The sequence below is a fragment of the Meriones unguiculatus genome, chromosome 20 (genome assembly GCF_030254825.1).
Source record: "Meriones unguiculatus strain TT.TT164.6M chromosome 20, Bangor_MerUng_6.1, whole genome shotgun sequence".
NCBI classification, from domain to species: Eukaryota; Metazoa; Chordata; class Mammalia; order Rodentia; family Muridae; genus Meriones; species Meriones unguiculatus.
The window spans coordinates 57498822-57520282 of NC_083367.1; the positions used below are offsets into that span (position 1 = coordinate 57498822).

At 39.1% G+C, this 21461-nt stretch overlaps 1 protein-coding gene across 18 annotated transcripts in view; it reads right to left on the minus strand.

The window, feature by feature from the left end:
* Positions 1–21461, minus strand: part of Afdn (afadin, adherens junction formation factor) — a 120731-nt gene that overhangs the window by 61571 nt on the left and 37699 nt on the right. For 14 of the 18 annotated variants that reach the window (XR_009587957.1, XR_009587956.1, XM_060373329.1 and 11 more), the window contains exons 5-11: positions 20411–20571; positions 14567–14724; positions 10567–10678; positions 8988–9155; positions 6472–6516; positions 3377–3471; positions 1987–2249 (exon numbers count right to left, since the gene is read on the minus strand). Coding sequence is in view for 16 of the 18 variants with exons in the window: in XM_060373329.1 (XP_060229312.1) it covers positions 1987–2249; positions 3377–3471; positions 6472–6516; positions 8988–9155; positions 10567–10678; positions 14567–14724; positions 20411–20571 (1002 nt within the window). In the remaining 2 variants the exon portion in view is untranslated. The remainder of the gene's footprint in view (positions 1–1986; positions 2250–3376; positions 3472–6471; positions 6517–8987; positions 9156–10566; positions 10679–14566; positions 14725–20410; positions 20572–21461) is intronic. The other 4 variants (XM_060373336.1, XM_060373335.1, XM_060373338.1 and 1 more) reach the window with 1 other exon arrangement.

Genomic DNA, 21461 nt, shown 5'->3' on the forward strand with positions numbered 1-21461 from the left:
AATCACATTTTCAACAGAAACAAAGCTAAGACAAACAAAACTATATTCTTTGGCACAAATATAGTAAATACAACACACTGGTCCTAACCTAAGGGAAAAAGGAGCCTAAAGACACCTGTAAGTCAACAAGAATAAGGCAATGGCTATTTCTGGATTGTTCTAACATCTGAGAACTACACGATTTAATTCCAAAGCTTTCTCTATAGACTGAAACAAGGAAGTAATGTATAAACTCAAGCAACTTTTCTATTAGAAATCCCTCTGTATAATTCTCAAAGAAAATAAAATATCTTGCAATGTAAAGCAATACCATGCTCTGAATAACTTCTAAGAAGTTAATGCTTTTTTAATAAAGGCTAAATAATCATTGACTTTCTACATGTACCTGTCTACAAGACATCAATTTGGGGATTAGTAGTGTGATGATACACTACTAGTGAATTATTTACATATCTAGCCATTATCCATTGAGCACCTTATGTTATTATTGTGCTCAGAATACTGAGAAAGGTATGATTCTTACAGCCAAAGGTTATAACATGATGGCATCTAAGTCAGTATAAAGTCACTTTGTACTTGGGCTAGATTCCTACCCACATGTGGTACCCACATCCAAATACACAAATTAAAAAAATATATATATTTTAGCATATCAAGGTGAGATGCTGGAAACACTTCCTCCACGCCACATGAAACTGCAAATGAGGATGTATAGCTATGTGCTCACACTGGAGAGAAAATGGCAACTCTGAAGGATAGCCCCTGGTCCAAAGTGTCAGTTCTGTGAGGGTGACTAAATAGTGCTACGTTATATAGGCCGACCTTTGAACCTGAGACCAGCCTGGGCTACACCGTTTAGTTCCAGGCCAGGTGGGGCTACATGACAAAATCCTGTCTTGAAAAACAAAACAATAACAACAAAACAAACAAGAAAAACCAAAACAGAAGGGCAGTACAGAGAGTAGCCCAACACACTGGTTTATAGATTGGCTTATTTTTATATACTTTGGACAGAAGGTTACACTTTTAAATAGCATAGAGTTATAGCATCTATTTTTTTCCAAAATCAATACCATATCAAGCTGTAAAATAGATAACAAATTAGCTAAACAGTGTATGTTTTGAAAATTATTAGCAAAAGGAAATTTACTCAAAAAAAAAAAAAGAAAAAAGTTTCACATTAAGAGACCACATTGCAAGATCTCAAGAAAGCACTAGGTGGAGCTAAAATGTTCTGAAATCTTAGCTTCCTCCTTGCGTTACTAGAGTTTTTTCAAAGGGAGATTAAAGAAGAATTACTTCAAGGAAAGATTTTTAAATATTATTAGTTATATAAAGTGATGGTCCACAAAAGGACAGATCAACTTTAAAAGTAACTTTAATACTAGTTAGAATTCCCAATTTCAAAATTAAGTCAGAATCTTTCTACCTTTTTCCTCTAACACAAATCCAAATTTACAATAAACTCCTAATTCATAATCTTTGCTTTGATCTTTAAAAAAAATTATTTTACATGGGTGAGTACTTTGCCTGCATGCATATACATGCAACATGTGTGTAGTGCCAACATCAGAACCCCTAGAACTGGCTTTAAAGACAGAAAACTGGCTAACTCAGGTGCTGGATACAAAAGTGGGGTCCTCTGCAAGAACAGCAGTTGTTCTTAAGCATTAAGCCGTATCTCCAGACTTTGATGTTTTAAAATTGAAAATAAAATGTGGAGAACAGCAGTGAGTGAAAATGCTTGCTTGTTGCCAGCCTGATGACCTGAGCTTTATCCACAGGACCCACAGGTAGGAGAGAACCCACTCCTGAGAGACGTCCTCTCACCTCCAGAAAAAGAACAGGCACACACAAATGTATGCACGCACACAAAGAGAGAAAAATTTTAAAAAGAAATAAACTGAAAAAAAGATATTTACATCTATTGAAATTACTTTATAGCCAAAACACTCTAAAATCCTTAAGCTGATCTATCAAATTCACCCAGGTTTATGTCTTGGGCCCTTGACCATCAGGCCTCCATCCATAGATCTCTTCGAAAGAGCGTGGTCCTGGATAGGGTCCACAAACTTAAACACATGTGAGGTGCCAAACTGCACTTTCATGCCACTCTGCAGCATGGTGGTTTCAGAGATGCGCTGGCCATCCACGTAGGTCTCTGCATCCATACTTCTGGGTGTCACAGTGACCACTCCATCCATATTAGTGAGATCACAATGGTGGGGCTGAATTCCTGGACCAAACAACTAAAAAAAGAAGAAGAAGAAGAAAAAAAAAAAAAAAAAACAACCAAAAAACAGTTCCATCATGAAGTACAAATATTTAAAAACTGTAAGTTCTACTATGATACAGTCTAAAAAGCCCTAGATTTTTAGTTTTCTTAAGTGTATTTCTAATAATGTAAAACAATGTCAAAATAGTTGGACAATTTTAACATCTAAGAACCTGTTTTCAAGTATATTATGCTCTGCTTTTTGAATCAAATGATGGGCTGCGGAAGAAGTGCAGTAATTTGTATAAAGCCATCGATTCCAACCCCAAGACTCCCACTTCCTCTGCTCCCTCCCCCCCCACGCATACTCACAAAAAGTATATGATCTTAAATATTACCCAGGTAATGAATAGTTGAATCTACATAGAAAATAATTTTTTTTAAGATTTATTTATTATTTATACAACATTCTGCCTGCACACCAGATCTTACTGTGGGTAGTTATGAGCCACCATGTGGTTGCTGGGAATTGAACTCAGGACCTTTGGAAGAACAGTGAGTGTTCTTAACCTCTGAGCCATCTCTCCAGCCCAGAAAATAATTTTTAAATCGAACTTGTATTTAACTACTGTGCTAAGAACTAATGAATCAGAACCAAAAACTTAAGCATTTTACTTCTATACAGAAACAAGAAGTAAAGGGCAAAGGTAATTTGGCCAAGTTTGATGTGAAATTCTGACTTTCCTTCTTCAGTTTGTCTTTTTTTTTTTTTTTTTTTTTTGGTCACACTTTGTTGTATGTTCTTAAGAAAGGTGCGAGCTAGGCACAGTGGTAGGACCTTTCCCATTTTATCTCCATCAACCTAAAACAGACATATAAAACTCTTGTCAGCACCTTGACTTTCTAAGCAGAAGTAAACAGTCAGGGAAGAATGTTACAAGCAGTCCACCTTTCTGTGGGTACATTTTTGACACAAACACATCATGTTCCCTCCACACTAACGCAGAGAAAAGTGATTCAGAAAAGATGAATGACTTATAGTTAAACACAAGATCTACCGTGTTCATTCATTTATTTGTGGCTGCTTCCTTGGTAGTTGCTTATTAAATACTGAAAAGAGGAACTACATAAAAGGCTTAGACAGCAGACATGATCAAGTACCTGGATAGAATTGTCCTCGAACTTCTCTGTCCCAACTTCAGTCACACTTAATTGCAGGCGGTATAACTTGGGCTTGTCTCTGGAGTCAGAGCCATCTATGAGAAGGAAAGAAGCACAGAGCTCCACTGTTAAGTCTAAGGTTATGTTTACCTTACTGAGCAGAGTACAGCTTTACATGTCAGGATTTCTTTCCAAGGGGTCTCCACATCATACAACTTAAATAGATACAGAAGCCAACCAGCTTCTGTTGAGTGTCATTAACTCCAATGCCTTCTAATTACTCGTTTTTCCCAGCACACTCCCCTAGGTCTCCCCCAGTGACTCTGAGGATGAAGTTGTGTTGAGTAAGACCACTTAAGCTACTACTGCAGCCCAGTGACTCTGTAGGACAAACGCACCATGTCCCCTTACAGTTCACAGCACAACAAAGCTGGAGGGCATAGCCGTGCTTTGACAGAGCAACCCTCCAGTCGACCCAGACCTCCTGAAGCAGTCCAAAGAGTGAGTCTCGAATGATTCCAATGTCTACCACTGATAAGAAAGGCCAATGAAGTGCTTAACTCCCATGGAAACAAACAGGGTGAAAGACAGAAAGAAAAAATGTTTTTTTTCTTTTTAATTTTTTAATTAGTTCTTTGAGAATGTCATACATGTTTTGATCATATTCACATCATTCCTCTAATTCCTCTAGATCTACCCTGCTTTTGTTCCTACCCAACTTTGTGTCCTTTAAAAAAAATTTGTGGAGTGTAACTGCCAGAAGCCTGACTCTGACGGGTAAGGGGCAGGAGGAGGAAGCAGCACTGTTCACCCACTCTATCCATCCCATCAGTAGAAACAGTGCTCACTGAAGACCCTGTTTTCAAAGCTAACATATGACAAAAGTGACCCTCACAGAAGTGTGTGCAATCCCGGGCTTCTACCACAGCTACAACACTCAGTGCAAGTTGCAAAGGTTTCCTTAAAAAAGTAACAGAGGGGCTGGAGAGATGGCTCAGAGGTTAAGAGCACTGGCTGTTCTTCCCAAGGTCCTGAGTTCAATTCCTAGCAACCACATGGTGCTCATAACCATCTGTAGTGATATCTGGTGTGCTCTTCTGGGGTGCAGGTGTACACTCTGACAGAACATTGTCTGCATAGTCAATAATAATTTTTAAAAAGTGAGCGAGTCTCCACAGTGTTTCATGACTGGGCAAGTGATTTTCAGCCACTGGAATCAGATGTTAGCTATGAGAGGTTCAGAAGTTTGGAGGGCTGCGATGTGTACACAAAGAAGTCTCTCAGCTTTGATGTAGTCTGAACTCTTACAAACAAGAGACACCATGATACCTAAGTTCTCTACAACTGACTTTAGTTTTAGAGTATAAAAAATAACAACCTGATATTTTCTATTTCTGAAATATTATCAAAATCTATAACATCTAGGTGAAGATGAGACCAGGCCATGTCTGAGACATATGCCTAATATGGATCTCCCCAAAATGGACTGTCTGTGCTGTTTCCTTTTACACTGGAATAGCTGTCATCTCTAATTGTTCTCATAAACTCTGAGTGTGAATGAGACATCAAAATCACAAAAGCTAAACATTGTGGTGTATGATTAATATCAGCATTTTTGAGGCTAAGTCTGAAGGAAACAAGCTTAAAGCCAGCTATACATTAAGACCTTGTCTCAAAAACAAAACCAAAGCTTTGTGGACTTTTCCTGGACATAGACTCCTCCCCTCCTGGAATGTTTACTATTGTGTTTCCTTGATTGTCATGGGCAAGTAAAAAACTGCCTTTCCTACCTTTAAATCTTATATTAGAAAGATTCTCACTAAACAGGCCCCCATCAGTTCCAAGCTCCTTGGTAGGTAGGCCACACTGGCCTTCTTTAATAATTAATGTTCTAGAGCAAACAGCTATACTAAGAGTGAAAGGGTAATGCAATACAGTCACACAAACTATACAAATGAATTACAAAGAACACAATAAGTAACCATGTGAGTTAAAGCCACAAGAACATGAAAGACACGTCTACTAGGAGCAGTATTTACATCAGCATTCTTCTGCAGCAAACAAATGGACACTATACATTTTGACACCAACAGATTCAGGGCTTCTTTCCCAGTCTCTCCTTTCTTAATACTTCACTGTAACAGAAAACCAGAGACAAACTTGTGTAGAGAACAGAGAACCTAATGGCTACAGGACCAGTGGGTGACAGAGCATCTAGTCCAAGCAGAGGGAGTCTGGCAAGTGAGGATGGCTGGAAGAGCTTGTTGCCTCCGACCTCTCTTCCCATGGCTGCCCACCTCCAGCTCTGGCCTGGAAGCTGATGATCACAAGCAGGAATATTATGAGTGTTCCCTCAACCTCCATTCCAAATGTCCTCCAACTCCAAGGAGCAGTCTATACAGTCCAATTGTCCACAGCACCTGAATGCCTCTCTAGTGGAAAGTTAGGAGCACTACAGGCCAGCTGCAAGCAGACCCATGGCAGACACAACATGCTACTTAACTCCTAGCCAAGTTTCAGATTGAAATTTTCCCCAGATTCTGTGATATTAACATAAATTTAATATACTGTGTATCATGGGGATGGAACCTACGTTTAAATACGAATTCCATGACCATCTAACACGCAGCTAAACACACATATTGGGGTACCTGGGTAATAACAACATCAATTATGAGACCGCCCATTACAAAGCCCACTTTCTCTTCTGGCTTCATATCAGCACTTAAGTGAGGGATGCTTAGCCTGTTCTCTAAGCATGAAAGGGACACTGCCAAGACACAATCCAAAAGCACTTTAAGGCCCTTTACTTGCAGTCCACAATTCTGTACTCAATCTTCTGTCTATATTCACTTCCCAGAGGGAACTTGGGAAACAAAAGTAGAAAACAAAACTAAACAGTGAAACAAAAAAACAAAACAGACCAAGCTTCCAGTAAACTGTCTGGGATCTGGACATGGAACTCCGAGTAGGTATGACTAGAAAGACTGCATGTTAACACTTCTTACACATACAGCGTCTGCTCAGTAACCAGTGTTCATTCAAGAGGTTCTGTTAGTGCCCCAATTACAAAAGTAGTATTAACATTGCATTACCTTCGTAAGTGTGATAGCTGTAGTAGGCAAAGTGATTCCTTCTCCCTGGGATTAAGAGACATGCCAGGACCCAGGTGAAGGCAGCATCAGCAGGACAGAGACCATGCAGAACAGGTGGGAGAAGAAAGGAGGAGAAGAGACGCAAGGGTGAGGTCAGTGAGATGTTTCAAAGGAAGAAATGGCATATTTTACCCACTAGCATTTCAAAGCTGTGCAGAAAAGACTAGAGTAGACCCCAGTCAGTGTTTTAGAAACCAGTGCAGACTGTTAAGGAAAACAGCAGGACAATAGGTGAGTCACCAAGCAGCAGGACAGCTTGTGTTAACAGTGAGTTAACCTGACAGAAGGCTACCACCCCACTTGGCTGGCTCCTTCTGTTTAAAGGACACATTCAAGTCCAATACACGTGAAAATCAGCACCCTGGCTTCCATTCTTCTCTAATACTGTAAACATACCTGCACCTCGAAGAACTCCTGCCAATACCTACAGCTCCTCCACACTGAGAGCAGATATTTGACTGACAATGTGCCTAGTGGAAATATAGTCCTTATCCACCCATAACATATCAATATGCATCAATAATTCTTATAATGGAAAATACCCACTCGGCATACTCATCTAAAAGGTATCATAACATACTCTGATGCAAGAAAGACCTTATTATAGCACTCAGGCCTGCCACCAAACCCAGTACCTTTATGACAAAAGTAATGTTTCCTCATCTTGGATATAAATGAAGGCAGCTCTTACCAGCAGCCCAGAGAACTTGGAAGGGAGTATAGACATGGAGAGTCACTGAAACTGAACTGTGTTCATCACAGCATTAGGGACAGTCTTATTCATCTTCATAAGATTTGTCTATAAAAGTTCAATAAATGTTGTGCTAAGAAACACACAAGTAAATATGTAATTATGTTGTTGCTAGTATCTGATGAAAAGGAGTACAGAACTGCTCTTTATTCAGGGGCTATCATCTTTTAAAAACAAAACAAAATATTCCATGCATTGATTATCTGAGTGACAAGTAAAAGCTAAGCAAAATGGAAGCACTCATTAGAATCCAAGGTTTGGGTTTAATCTGTGCTGTTGCCACCCTGTCTCTAAGACCTGGAATAATGTCTGATATATCCTCTCTGTTACCAAAATCGAAAGTAGTAAAAAATATACTCTACATTTAAAACTTACTGTCAACTGCCAACAACTAAAACTCTTTATAGGTTCTACAACTGACATAACATTTTAAGGACAGACCCATACTCGAAAAAGAGCCTAACATTTTTCAGTTAAAAAAACAAATGGCATTTTCACTGTTGCATTGCTCTTCTTTCCTTCAGATAAACAAGCACTCCTTACATTACAGACAGTAACACAAGGATGTCTCCAATTTGCAGTGAAAACACAAACTTCAAATGGGCTTTTCCTGGTCAAAGAACTGAGGTCAAAGCAGCACTACTAAACGCTTCACAAGATGCTTAGCAATGAACACAGGTCCTCACGCATATCTAAACATGCACTACTACCCTAGAACAACACTGTCTACTCTGCATCGATGTAACTCAGCGATCTCCTAAGACTGTTGAATCACAAAGCCAGCTGGGAGAAACTGAAGCAACCTTAGAAATGAAAGTGAACATTGGAAACCAAAGGAAGGAGGAAAAAAAATCTGCCCAAAGAACCACATAGTATATATGAATTCTATTTTATGCCGTTTTTCTGTGACTAACTGGCTTTTACTTTAGTTCCTAACTAGAAAGAAGCCGGTGAAATATCTTCATAGTATTTACTAATACAGGTAACATAATGCCATTTTAACTAAGTTAGAATTATGTCATTTTGGCTAACTGCTAAATATAACACATAGAGCACATATATGTAAATACATTCTACATGGGGATGTGTGTATATATGAAACACTTAAAGAATATCAGAGTATCTGTCTACCTGATGACTAACTTACAACAACTTTAGCTTGCAAGAATTCTATAAGTGATGTAATTAGAAGATTAATATGAAAATAAACTTATGATGTTATTTTAAAACAGCTTTCTAGGTACTAAGATAGATTTCAAAGACATTCTGTTAAATCTAATGACATTCCTTTTGAACACCGTGTGTGCGTAAACTAACAACAGTACAATCTCTCCTTCTCTCTCACATATATATACAGATTGACTCCAGGAAGAGTAAATTTCAATTTCTTTCTAGTACATTTATTAAAGTTACTTTGGAAAAGTTTCCTTAAAAGGAACTATCTAAAACTTTTAAATGCTACTTATTACTTTAAAGCTTGTGTTATATTTATTTTTGTTCATGTGGACTTTATTTTTGTGCATGAAGTAATGTATTCTATAGCCTCAGGTTTTGGGTTTGTTTGGTTTTTTTTTTTTTTAGCTTTATGGAAAAAAATGTCATTTTATGACTGTTATCGACTTCTTAAGTAAATGGTCACTTAGTAGACTAAAAGGTAGAGATATTTAAGCTAAAACACATTTCCTGACATGGCCAGCTTTCTCACCTGGGCTCAGCTCTACTAAGTAGGGCAGTTTCTCAGGAGGAAGAGCAGAGCCATAGGCAGACCCATCAACTCTATCCTTCCCCTTCAGCGGCTTTCCTTCCACATGTTTCTTCATCTTCTTCGGGATATAATCTGGTGGTCTCCTCTTCAATTGAAAGACTAAAATCCCTAGAACAGTTACAATGGCAATTATCAACCAAGCCAATGGGGAGCAGGATCACTGACTGACAACCACTGGCCCACACATTACCAAGACATATTTTAACATCTGTCAAGGAGCAGCAGGGCAAAGCTCACCCAATTGACATCTTACTCAGTGAAGGATGAGCTAATCTATTCTCTTGGTGTGCCCTGAAAAACTCCAAACAAGCAATGTGCAGACATTATTTTGAACTGACAGCTAGCTGCCAAAGGACACATATGCTAGTAAAGAGCACAGGTTTAAAAATAAATGAACTTGTACTTGTAGATAGCCCTGTCAACAAACATTCACATATAAATATACATATACAAGTATCTCAGCTGACCTTATTTTTATTTAATTCAAATAAACTCAAAATTCAAAACAAATTTCAATCTAAGGCTTAACTTCTATAACTTTCTAGAATATTGCAAAATAAGTATTGTAATGGGGCTAGAGACACACTTATTCTTAGGGTTTTTTATTTTTAAACCATCAGTCTATGTGCAATATTGATATAAGGAAGGATTTTTATGTCTTCATTAGCATAAAGTCACTCACTTAGAAAGCTATGTCAATCTTAATGTTAGAAATTATACTTCATTAAAAACACAGCTTTAAACATTGCTGCTCTGAAGTAGAAGAAAATATCTGAATAGCGACAAATATGCACAAATTACAAGCTAAACATCCCTAAACCAAACACCTGAAATCCAAATGCTACAATTTCCAACATGACACAAATGAAACCAAACCTCATGGCAGGTAGAACACCAACACATTAAAAATTATGTGCCAACTTATATTCAGGCTGTGTGTATAAGGTAATTATCACACATAAAAGGCCAAGCTTAGACCTGCATCCATCTTCAAAGTACCTCATTACGAATCTAAATGCAGTCAGGTCTGAAAAGTTCTGAAATACCAAACACTTCTGGGTTCTCAAGACTCTGGGGAAGGACTAATCAACTTGTCCTTAGAGTTGTAGGTTACTTTCCCTGTCCTAAAGAAAAAAAAAAAAATGCTCTAATACCACGTAGCTTGTGTGGCCAGTATGGATACTGATTCACACCCTATCTTTAATGATGGTCTTCCACTGCTAATCGTTTGGCATTTCACCTGCCATGCCATCTGCACAGAACACTCCAAAGAGCTGAGTGTGAGCCCACAGGCAAAGGTACCACTGAGGAGCTGTTCAGCAAGTTTATGAAAGAAAAAAAACAAAACAAACAAACAAACAAAAAAACAAACAAAAAAACAATAAAACCCTGGGAAACTGCAGCCAAAAGGTATCACATACACTCACACAGATATTCACACACCTGTGATGAACAAGAGATAGCAGAAATCTGACTGGCTAACTACAGAGGAAATCCCCTAACAAAGTTTAGTCTCTACCTTTGTCACTTGGCCATTCCCTGAAGATCTGTAAAGGACACTCATCATCATCAAGAATAATTTCCTTAGCACCTCTTTCATCAGAATGCTGGGCTCCAGGAGGAAGCATGACCTAATGAAAAAATAATTCACAATGAATACAACTAAAAAGCAAACTAGCAAGTACTCAAAAAAAGTGTTAAGATAACAGTCCTACTCTTCAGCCTAGGCTGGTCTCCAACTCATGGCCTTCCTGCCCTGAGTACTGGCACAGTCCTATCCACCTTGAAAGTACTGTTCTGAAAGAGCTAAAAAAAAAACACCAAACCTATGAAGCACTATAAATAATTTTCACTGGTAACTGAAAAAGAGATTAACAAATGCATAGGAAATTGTTTCAAACAAAAAGTTTACTTGGACAGCCAATTTGGCAATTTTTATTCATCTGGCTCTTAAGATGAACTGGACTAAGTATTTGCATTTATTATAAATTTTCACATGGAAAAACCACATAGAATAGTTAACCTTCAAGTACTTTCCTAAGGAAAATAACTCCTCTGCTGTAATCCTCTGCAGCCCGTATTCTATCTTTCACATTTAAGCAAATATTTATAAAGTAAATGAATATAATCTGAAATCTGCAATGTACAACTTAAAAACAGTTTTTGTTGAAGATAACTGTGTGGTTTAATTTTAAGTAGACTGTTTAGGTATTATTATATAATCATTTCATTATTTTCAGGCAAATGTTTGATGATATTGTGTTCAGTGCGCTCTTAACAATGCTCTTATTCTGCATCTTTACTGTAGCCAACTTCTCGTTCACTCAAGACTGCATGGCAGGAGAACATGATTGCGGCCTCTAACAGACATCCTGCAGTTTACACTCTGATTCAGTGCAAAGAAACATGAGAAGCCAATTCACTGTTTTCAATTTCTTAATGAAAACATCTTATTACAAACCTATCATAGTGCTTACACACCAAACAGATTAAATAGTTCTGTAAAACCTATTATTCTTTTCTATAAGGCTTCAAATTAGCTTTAAAGGAAAATAAATAATAACCTCATCTTTTTATTAGCATTTTTATTAAAATCAATATCCTACCATTTCAAGACTTGACCTTCAATTATCTCTTTTAGTCTCTCTTTGAGTCACTCATTTTTAGGCCACAGGTACATGGGTATACTAAGAGCTCACAGATCAGGCCACATGCTTCATACATCACAGACCACTCTCTAGTCTGAAAAACCTATTTCTGTTCTATTTCTTGACCTTTCAGTCCTCAATAATATAAGCTCTGTTAGGAACATCTCTTAACTTTGTATTCTAGCAGAATAGCTAATAGAAAAGAAAACCTTAAATACTCAACAAATAATTATTTGAATAGATAAAATGAATGAAGACTATGAAACAGCTATAGTTTACTATGACAAGCTAAGAATATAATGTATTTCTAATTCAGGTAAAAGATTAACCAGGCTGCCTAAGCTTGCAGAAAGCTGGTCTGACTGAACAAAAGGCTAAAAGTAAGAGTTCCTACAGAGAAAGTAAATAAGCTCAAAAGGACTGTCAATAAAGCTCATGGACTGCTTCTACAACTTTAGATCATGATAAAATGGTTGCTTTACTTTCTAGTTTTAACAGTAAACACAAGCCACTTAGTTTTAAAAGATGGAGATATTATGTTTATTATCAAAGACCAAATCATACAGTATCAAATAGATTTATATAAAAACATCCCCGTCAAATAATTAAGCAATGCCACCTGTCAGACAAGATGCTAAACATTTACAGTATAGGCAAGAGATAAACAGATCAACAAAGAGCAGAATACACAAACTGACTCATACATACATGAAACAAATGACTAAACAAAGCACTCAAAGGGCTAAGGTTAGGGGAGAGAAAAGAAAGCCTTTCTGCAATGCTGCTGGATCAAGTGAGCATCTCAAAGAAAAGAAAGAAAAAGCAACATTAACTTCAAATGAACATACTAATTTATATAGAAGCTAAAATAAAAACTAAGAGGAATGGGCCAGCAAGATGGTTCAGCGGGTAAAGGTGCTTAAAGAAATGTCTTCTGACCAGTACAGGGCCACAGCATTCATGAACTCACCAGGAGCTGTTGTTGCCTACGTAAGATCAGGCCAATTGCCATCCCATCATTGAGTCTGGCTCCCAAGCCCCACCCTTGGCTAAGGAACTACAGACAACTGATGACTTCTGGAGGAAGGAGAGTCAGTTTTCTTTATGAAACTGGTCCTTGGTGGACTGACCACTGCTTAGCTGATGACTCCACACCCATGGCTAAATGGGTCTAAAGCACAAATTGAACTTGGTGGGTTATTTAAAAAAGAAGGAACACAAAGTTGACAGGGGTTGGGATGACCTGGGAGGAGTGAGACAGAAGAGTGGACATGGGGAGATATGATCAAAATACATTGTGTACACATATGAAGTGCTCAAAGAATAAAAATGTTAAAAACAAAACAACCAAAATATAAACAAACAGGCACAGTAGCACATGTCATAACGTCAGTGCTAGGGGCAGAGGAAACAGGAGGATCCTGAAGCCCACAGGCCAGCAACCTAGCCAAGACAATGTGCTCCAGGTTCAGGGAGAGCGAACCTGCTCAAAAAAATAAGAGTGGAAAGTGACAAAGGCATCAATGTCAACACACACACAAACCACGCACGCTCACTCACACACCCCACACATGGATACTCGCTCACACTTACACACACACACACACACACACAAACCACGCACGCTCACTCACACTCACCCCACACTTGGACGCTTGCTCACACTCACACACACACACACACAAACCACGCACGCTCACTCAACACACTCACCCCACACATGGACGTTCGCTCACACTTACACACACACACACACACAGATGAAATATTTTCTTTTTAAATCACTTGCTGTAATAAAATACACCAGCTATCTTTGTTTTAAAATCTGTTAGGATTATTTCTTTGTTTCTTGACTATTGGGTCACATTCCAGCTGCCTACCACAATGGACTGTACCCTTAAACCATGAGCCAAAATAAACCCTTCCTTCCAAAGCAAAGAATATAACCAGACAAATACTGAAGTAAATATACAACTATAGCTGACTCAGAGCCTAAGAATCTCTAACTGGTTTATGGCTAAACAGAAAATCTGCTGTTTTACCTAATGTCACAGAATCGATTCTAGGACATAAACAATCACTACATTTCTTGATAACTAGAGTAACTCTGAGAAGCTGCAGGTGATTATTAAAGCAGATTTTAATATAAATACAATTATGTTACCTGCGATGGCTGATCCTGAATGTCGGCTACACTGGATCGAGTGTGTCTGTCAAGCACACTGCTGAGTGTCTGGCCTATCAACTGATTAGCCCTGAATGTGTACCAAAAGGAAGGAGGAGGCAGGGGGCAGCCCCCACATGCAAGACCTGTTCTTCCTGAGCATGTGAGGTCACTGCTAGGACATCACACTCTAAGTCTTTCAATGGAAGACCCCAAGGGTGGCTCTCGGTGAGCTGTGAGGTCTTCAGCTCCACACCGGACTGCATAGCCGGGCCCTCTCCAGGTGCAGATCCCTACATCTTGGACTGAACAGCCACCAGGTTCCCTCAATCTCCAACGTGCAGCACCATGAGACTATTTTATTTATGTATTATAAATCACACACACATAAATTGGTTATAGTCCTCTTGACTCATATACATCCAAAATAAAAACTGGAAGAATGTCTATCAACACTTTAATAATGAGGTTATCTTGGTACAACAACTTTGGGCTATGTTTTATTTAATTTATCTTATTTTTCTAAGAACATAAATTATTTTTTATTATATTTGTTTATTATTCCTGTGTGTGTAAGCGGAAAGGGGTCATGTACATGAGTAAACACACACACACACCAAAATTAAAAAAAAAAAAAATCTTTCCTTTAAATGGCAAGTCTTAGCATGACCAGTCCTGGAGAGAAGTACTAATTTGTAGTTACACACCCGGGCAATGCAGTAGTCCTTGGGATTCTCTTTCTCCAAACCATACTTTTCCAGAGATTCCGCTACAGCAAAATCTGCGGGATCTGTAGTAGACAGCAGGATTGTCTTGTATGGAATATTTGGTTTTAAACTGTCTGCATATATTCTCAATGTTCCACCTGAAAAAAAAATTTACATCTGAGTATATCTTCATTTTAGATTAATGATAGAGGCTGCTAACATTTACAGTCACTTATGAGAAGAGTACTGGAGCACCAACTACAGTGCTACAAATGCATTCTGTATCAACCTGGGCTGGCTCCTACTACAGGGAAACGGGAAAGAGGGACTCCAGACTGTGTCTGTGGTGTAGTTCTCTTCTGCTACCCCAGCATCCCTATTCCCAACATCCTCAACCACCACATACCACAACGTCTATTTCCTCCACTTCTGCTTGTTAAACTTTCATCCGAAGCAAATCAGAACCCAAATACATATTAGCCACATATTAGTTCCACTAAACAAACCAGTATTTTAAAAGTGAGCTAGGAAACAGAAGACCTCAAGTACTCAAGTCCAAAGACTTTCATGAGGGATTTGCCACTACTGGGGGGGGGGGGGCATTTTAATCTTAGGTAGTAAAAACTAAATGTTACATGCAAGTATAAAGTCATTTAAGTAAGGAGTAAGTCTGGAGGTAGGAAAGGCAATTTACATTGCCTCAAGTGTTCTGTTGTTTGTATGCTTACTTCTTAGTGGAAATACACATATGTCACATTATTGTCAATTTGACTCTTTTAACCTCTTTTCTACTTATAACTTAAGATTAAGAAGCCCTGAAACAAATCAGGAATAATGAATGATACAAGTCTTTAATCCCAGCACTTGGGCATAGGCAGTTGGATCTCGTGAGTTCAAGGTCAGCTTGTTCTATATAGTGAGTTCTAGGACAGCCAGGGCTACAAAGTCAGACTCTCTCGAGAGAAAAAGAAAAGAAAGAAAAGAAAAGAAAGAGAAGAGAGAAGAGAAGAGAAGAGAGGGGAGGGGAGGGGAGGGGAGGGGAGGGGAGGGGAGGGGAGGGGAAGGGGAAGGGGAAGGGGAAGGGGAAGGGGAAGGGGAAGGGGAAGGGGAAGGGGAAGGGGAAGGGGAAGGGGAAGGGGAAGGGGAAGGGGAAGGGGAAGGGGAAGGGGAAGGGGAAGGGGAAGGGGAAGGGGAAGGGGAAGGGGAAGGGGAAGGGGAAGGGGAAGGGGAAGGGGAAGGGGAAGGGGAAGGGGAAGGGGAAGGGGAAGGGGAAGGGGAAGGGGAAGGGGAAGGGGAAGGGGAAGGGGAAGGGGAAGGGGAAGGGGAAGGGGAAGGGGAAGGGGAAGGGGAAGGGGAAGGGGAAGAAGGGAAGGAGAAGGGGAAGGGGAAGGGGAAGGGGAAGGGGAAGGGGAAGGGGAAGAAGGGAAGGAGAAGGGGAAGAAGGGAAGGGGAAGGGGAAGGGGAAGAAGGGAAGGGGAAGGGGAAGGGGAAGAAGGGGAAGGGGAAGGGGAAGGGGAAGAAGGGGAAGGGGAAGGGGAAGGGGAAGAAGGGGAAGGGGAAGGGGAAGGGGAAGGGGAAGAAGGGGAAGGGGAAGGGGAAGGGGAAGGGGAAGGGGAAGGGGAAGGGGAAGGGAAGGAAACCCTAGAAGAAGCCCTGAAGCAACCCAAGGCAATGTCTGTGCAAACTGCAGAACAGAAACACAAGTGTAGAAAAGTAGAGCAATACAATGCCCACAAAAGACTGTAACTCCTCAATTCCTAAATCTGAAGATAATAAAATGATTGAAAATCTTGCAAAAATTATCAATGATTTCAAAAGGAAACAAGCAAGCAGATGAATGAATGAAGGAAATCAATTCAGGCTGTAGAGCTGGGCTGATGAGATGGCTCACTGGTAGAGCCACTTGCAAACAAACCTAATTCAAGTTTAATCTTGAACCTAGTTCAAGTTCAATCCCCAGACTCTACAAGGTGGCAGGAATGAACTCCTCAGAGTTCACACATGTTCTTAGATGTGTGTGCACCTGCAGTCACATGTGCATTCACAAAATCAAGTAAGTCAAATTTGAAAACAAGGAAGAGTCAGCAAAGCAAGAGAAATTCAGCAAGGAAATTACAATTTTAAAAGTCAACTGAATTAACTGAAATATATTAGGCGCTTTTTAGATCAGCTATTCTTTGAAAATATCACAGAGTGAATTTAAAAAAAAAAAAAAACACTTTACAAGTCCAGAAGCAAAGCCTGTATTGAGTCTGGATGCCAAAATATCAGCTTCCAAAACACCACTAGAGATATGAAAATTGCATCATTAAAACTTTAGGAGTGAGTCCTAGGAAAACTACAGCCTCCATTGACATGCTCAGGTAATTGGTGGTACCCTGCATGCTCTGTTCCCAGTCTCTTTCAAAGAACCAACCAAAGCATTAGCACACAGTCATACATTTTTCTCCAGGATTTATTAAAACAGACAAAACCAGAGCAGGGGAGATAGCTCAGTGATTAAGAGCCCTTGCTGCTGTTTAAGAGGACTCAAATTCATTCCCAGCATCACACATATGGGGCAGCTCATGACTCTCTCTTTTTCTGACCCTCTTTCTTATTTGTTTATCTCGTCCTCTTTCTTATTTATTTACTTGGTTGGTTGGTTAGCTGGCTTTTTTCAAGACAGGTTTTCTCTGGATAGCCCTGGCTGTCCTGGAACTCGCCCTGTTATTTACTAATTTATTTATTTGGTTGGTTGGTTTTTCAAGACAAGTTTTCCCTGTATAGCCCTGGCTGTTCTGGAACTTGCTCTGTTGTTTGTTTGATTGATTGGTTAGATGCTTGCTTGATTGCTTTTTTCAAGACAGGTTTCCTCTGTATTATTTATTTGGTTGGTTTGTTGGTTGGGATTTTTCAAGACAGGTTTTCTCTGTATATCCCTGGTTGTCCTAGAACTCGCTCTGCAGACCAAGCTGGCTCAAACTCAGAGATCTGCCTGCCTCTGCCTCCTGACTGATGGGATTAAAAATGTGCAATCACCACCCAGCAGGCTAAATCTTTCTTCTTTTTCTATACATAAATTATGGTACATGAAAAAAGATAGTATAGATTTAAACAAAATCCTTTGTACCTCAAAAGTACTTTAAATAATTATGAAACCAACAAGGCCCTCACTCACTCTCTCAATTTTGTGTGTTTGTTCCTGAGCAGATCTTAATATGTGGCCCTTAAGACCTAAAACTGTCTCAGCCTGTACTGTGATTTCAAAGTGAAGTGCCCCAGATGTTTGGACACTTTGGTCACCAGACAGCTAACAAACAGTGTTGCGTGGCAATGTTGCCAAACCTTTAGGAAAGTGGATTCTCACTGGAAGACATTGGTAGCTGAGGAAGCTCTGAGCTTTATAGGCCCAGGCCCACTTTCTATTCATTTGCTGCTTCCCAAGTACAGATGCAACAAAACCAGTCAGGCTCCTGCTCCTGTCATCCTGACTGGGCCATGGGTTCCTCCTCACCATGATACACTGTAAGTTAAATCGTTTTTCCTTTAAGTTGCTTCTGTCAAGGTATTTTATCAAAGCAATGAGGAAGCAACTAAGATAGTGCTAGGCTTATAGGTATGCACTCCTATACCTGCCTTGTAGATTTGGGTTTTTTCTTAAAAAGTCTCCAATTAAAGCTCAGTTTCAACCAGGCATGGGAGCACACATCTTTAATCCCAGTACTCAGGGAGACAGAGGCAGACAGATCTCTGTGAGTTCAAGGCCAGCCTGGTCTACAAAGAGACAGCCAAAGCTACACAGAGAAACTCTGTTTCAAAAAAAAGAAGGAAGGGAGAGAGGGAGGGAGGGAGAGGAAGGGAGGGAAGAAGGAAGGAAGGAAGGAAGGAAGGAAGGAAGGAAGGAAGGAAGGAAGGAAGGAAGGAAGGAAGGAAGGAAGGAAGGAGAAGGAAGGAAGCAACAAGAGAGCTAGCTATAGGGCTTACTCCCTACCACAGCTCTGGGCTACTGAAACCTTCCAATCAAACACAGGGCAGAAGCAGGTAGGTGACCTTCCATTGTAGGACATAGTACCTAGAGCACATACATCCTCTGAATGAGACTGCTGAGAAAACAGAAAACAATACTGTCTATGAGCACAGGCATGGAAACAGGGCCCTCTGAACACAGGCACTGCTACTGCATATACAGCGATGACTCTGTAACAGCAACCTGGGTAGGTGGTAAAATCCTTTCACTCAGACTTAGATTTGAGAGAAAAGATACAAAACAAAGTGAGTTTTCTCAACATGAGCTATTATTTTAAAAGTCTGTAAAGAAATTCTGCACATCCTAACATCAGACTTTTCCTACTATCAAGTAAGTTTGCTTCTCAGTATACTGAAGATGGTATTATAGTGCCCCAATGCCAAGCACCTGAACATAATGTTACAAGAAAAATACAAGTGATGACATTAGAGTAAACTTTTGGGAGCTAAAGTGAGATTAACAATATAGATCTCTAATACAATTTTTCTCTCTGAAATTCAAAATGAAACTACTTCATAATAAATCCCTACTTTATAACAACTGTGTTCTTTGCTGGATACAGTTTCCAGTTAGTTATAATTCAAAATTTTATTCAGACAGTTAAAAATACACAGAACCAAAATGTAATTCAAACAGTAATGCCAACTATTTCAGCTCTCTTTATCATATCTACTTCCCTGTGCTGTGTGTGGCCTGCATTGCCATGCACAGCAACAGAAGCCGCATGCCTCTAAATGTATTTCACTTGTAAAGTGGCAAAAAACAAACCTAAGTAGAAATCAACATAGAATGTTGCCATATAAATAGGAATTAACTATGTGTTAAAACAACAATTCTGCCTTATAAAAGTAAGCACACACACACAATTTCACAAAACTCTTTAAACGTTTTCAGGATATTGCAAATCCTTAGAAAAGGGGGGTGGGGGCTTACTACATAGCCTAACTTGCTGAGAACTTGCTTTGCAGACCAAGCTGGCCTTGAATTCATAGAGATTCACATGCCTCTGCTGGGATCAAAAGAAGGGGCCACCACACCTAAATGCTAAACTTATTTTTATTTGGACACTTATTATTTATTAAGATCCTTAGAAAGTAAGAACATAATGTTTGCAGAAAACATTCGGGTAATCTAAAATCCCAAGTGTTTAAAGGAAGGACTACTTGAAAAGTATCTCCCAGGCAAAGGAGTAGTTATCTCCCCTTTTTCCCATGAAAGAAAGCCAGCTGAGACACAGAGACACGAACTAGATTCAGATATGAATATCACAAAAAGAAATGAAACAGCTCCAGTGGACTGAAAATTACTGGGGAGTCTTAAACCCAGGAGTTCAATAAAAACTTTTAATAATCACTGATCAACTACCATAAATATTCTTGCCACATCAATAGCTTCATCTGCACCTGTATCGATATCCTAATCAAGGAAACAGAAAATAGAAGGGAAAATAGTAATGAGCAAAGGATGTCACCAAAATCTGTCAGACAAATAATCTAGTATCTTTTGTTACGGTTTCTATTGTTAAAATGGAGAGCATAAGCAAAAGCAGCTTGGGGAGGAAAGGAATTTATGTCAGCTTACGGTGTCCATCAACTACTGTAAACATTTAACATGTTCTGGGTTGAAGGCAATGGGGGAGAAGAACCACGCTGGTCAGTATATGTGACTAATGCTATCTCTAAGTGAAAAGAATTCTACGTAAGACATACAAGGGACAGACTTGCTATTAAAAGGATACTTCACCCACTTTCTTAGTTTAAGAAATACATACATATAGAAAGTATAACTGAATAAATAATCTTACAATGAATATGAAGAAAACCAGCTCTCTGTACCTGAGTCAGGCCGCCCATCTGAGCTCCGGAATTCTTGCATTCTCTTTTCCAACTTTTGCTGCCGCCGCCGTTTCATAACTACTTCAGGATTAGAAATTGTTCGAGTGAAGCTGGTTTCAGGCATGTCTTTGTAAACTTCAGCAGCCAGTCGAGAATTCTCACTGTTTGAAAAAAGATCACCAACAATATTTTACATGTTTTTCCTGTTAAAAATGCAAATATCATGTGTCTACATCTGCCCCGTAACAGGTCTGTGATATACTAGTTACATGCTAATTACCATGAGATTAAAAATACAGTTTCTCTCAAATACAGATGAATAGACTAGGAAATCTTAACTAAATTTTGTAAGTTTACACAATTCGACTGTCATCTACTCAAGAACAAAGCAAAAGGAAAGATGTACAGATTATGCATTTCAGTTCCTAGCAGTTTTATGCTAAAACACAGCAAATGATATTATGACACAACCTTCCAAATACAAGATGCATATATTGAAGAACCTTAGTTAAAATCACAACAAATCTTGAAGAATCTAAATTAAATAGCATGAGTGTTTTTAACACCCAAAAGATTCACCAATCCTTATCTTCCTCAAGTTACACTTTCATAGGAATACTGCTGCAACAGTTTCTGCAAAGGCATCAACTGTATAAAGTGATGGGCAGAAAACTGCATGTATGAGAGAAAAGAATCTAAATACTTGAATAAATTTTAATGCTATCAGCATGTAATTGTAATTGTAATTTATTTAAAAATAAGTTGCACTTCAAGCTATCAGGTTAGTCATCTGAAGTAGTTCATTTTCTAAACCAAATAAAGTAACTCTCATAAAGGAAAGAATAAGCCACAAGGTGTTCGTTTAAACTCTCCTGTTCTAGGATGCTTTTCACTGTATAACTATATGAAATAAACCTACTTATTACTGTTCACAAGCATCACCTCCTAGGAGACTACACTCACAACCAGGATATTGCAACAGAACATAAATGTTCAAGGTGCATCTGAATTTGAAAAGAAAAATCTGCTTTGCTCTTAACACTGCCAACTG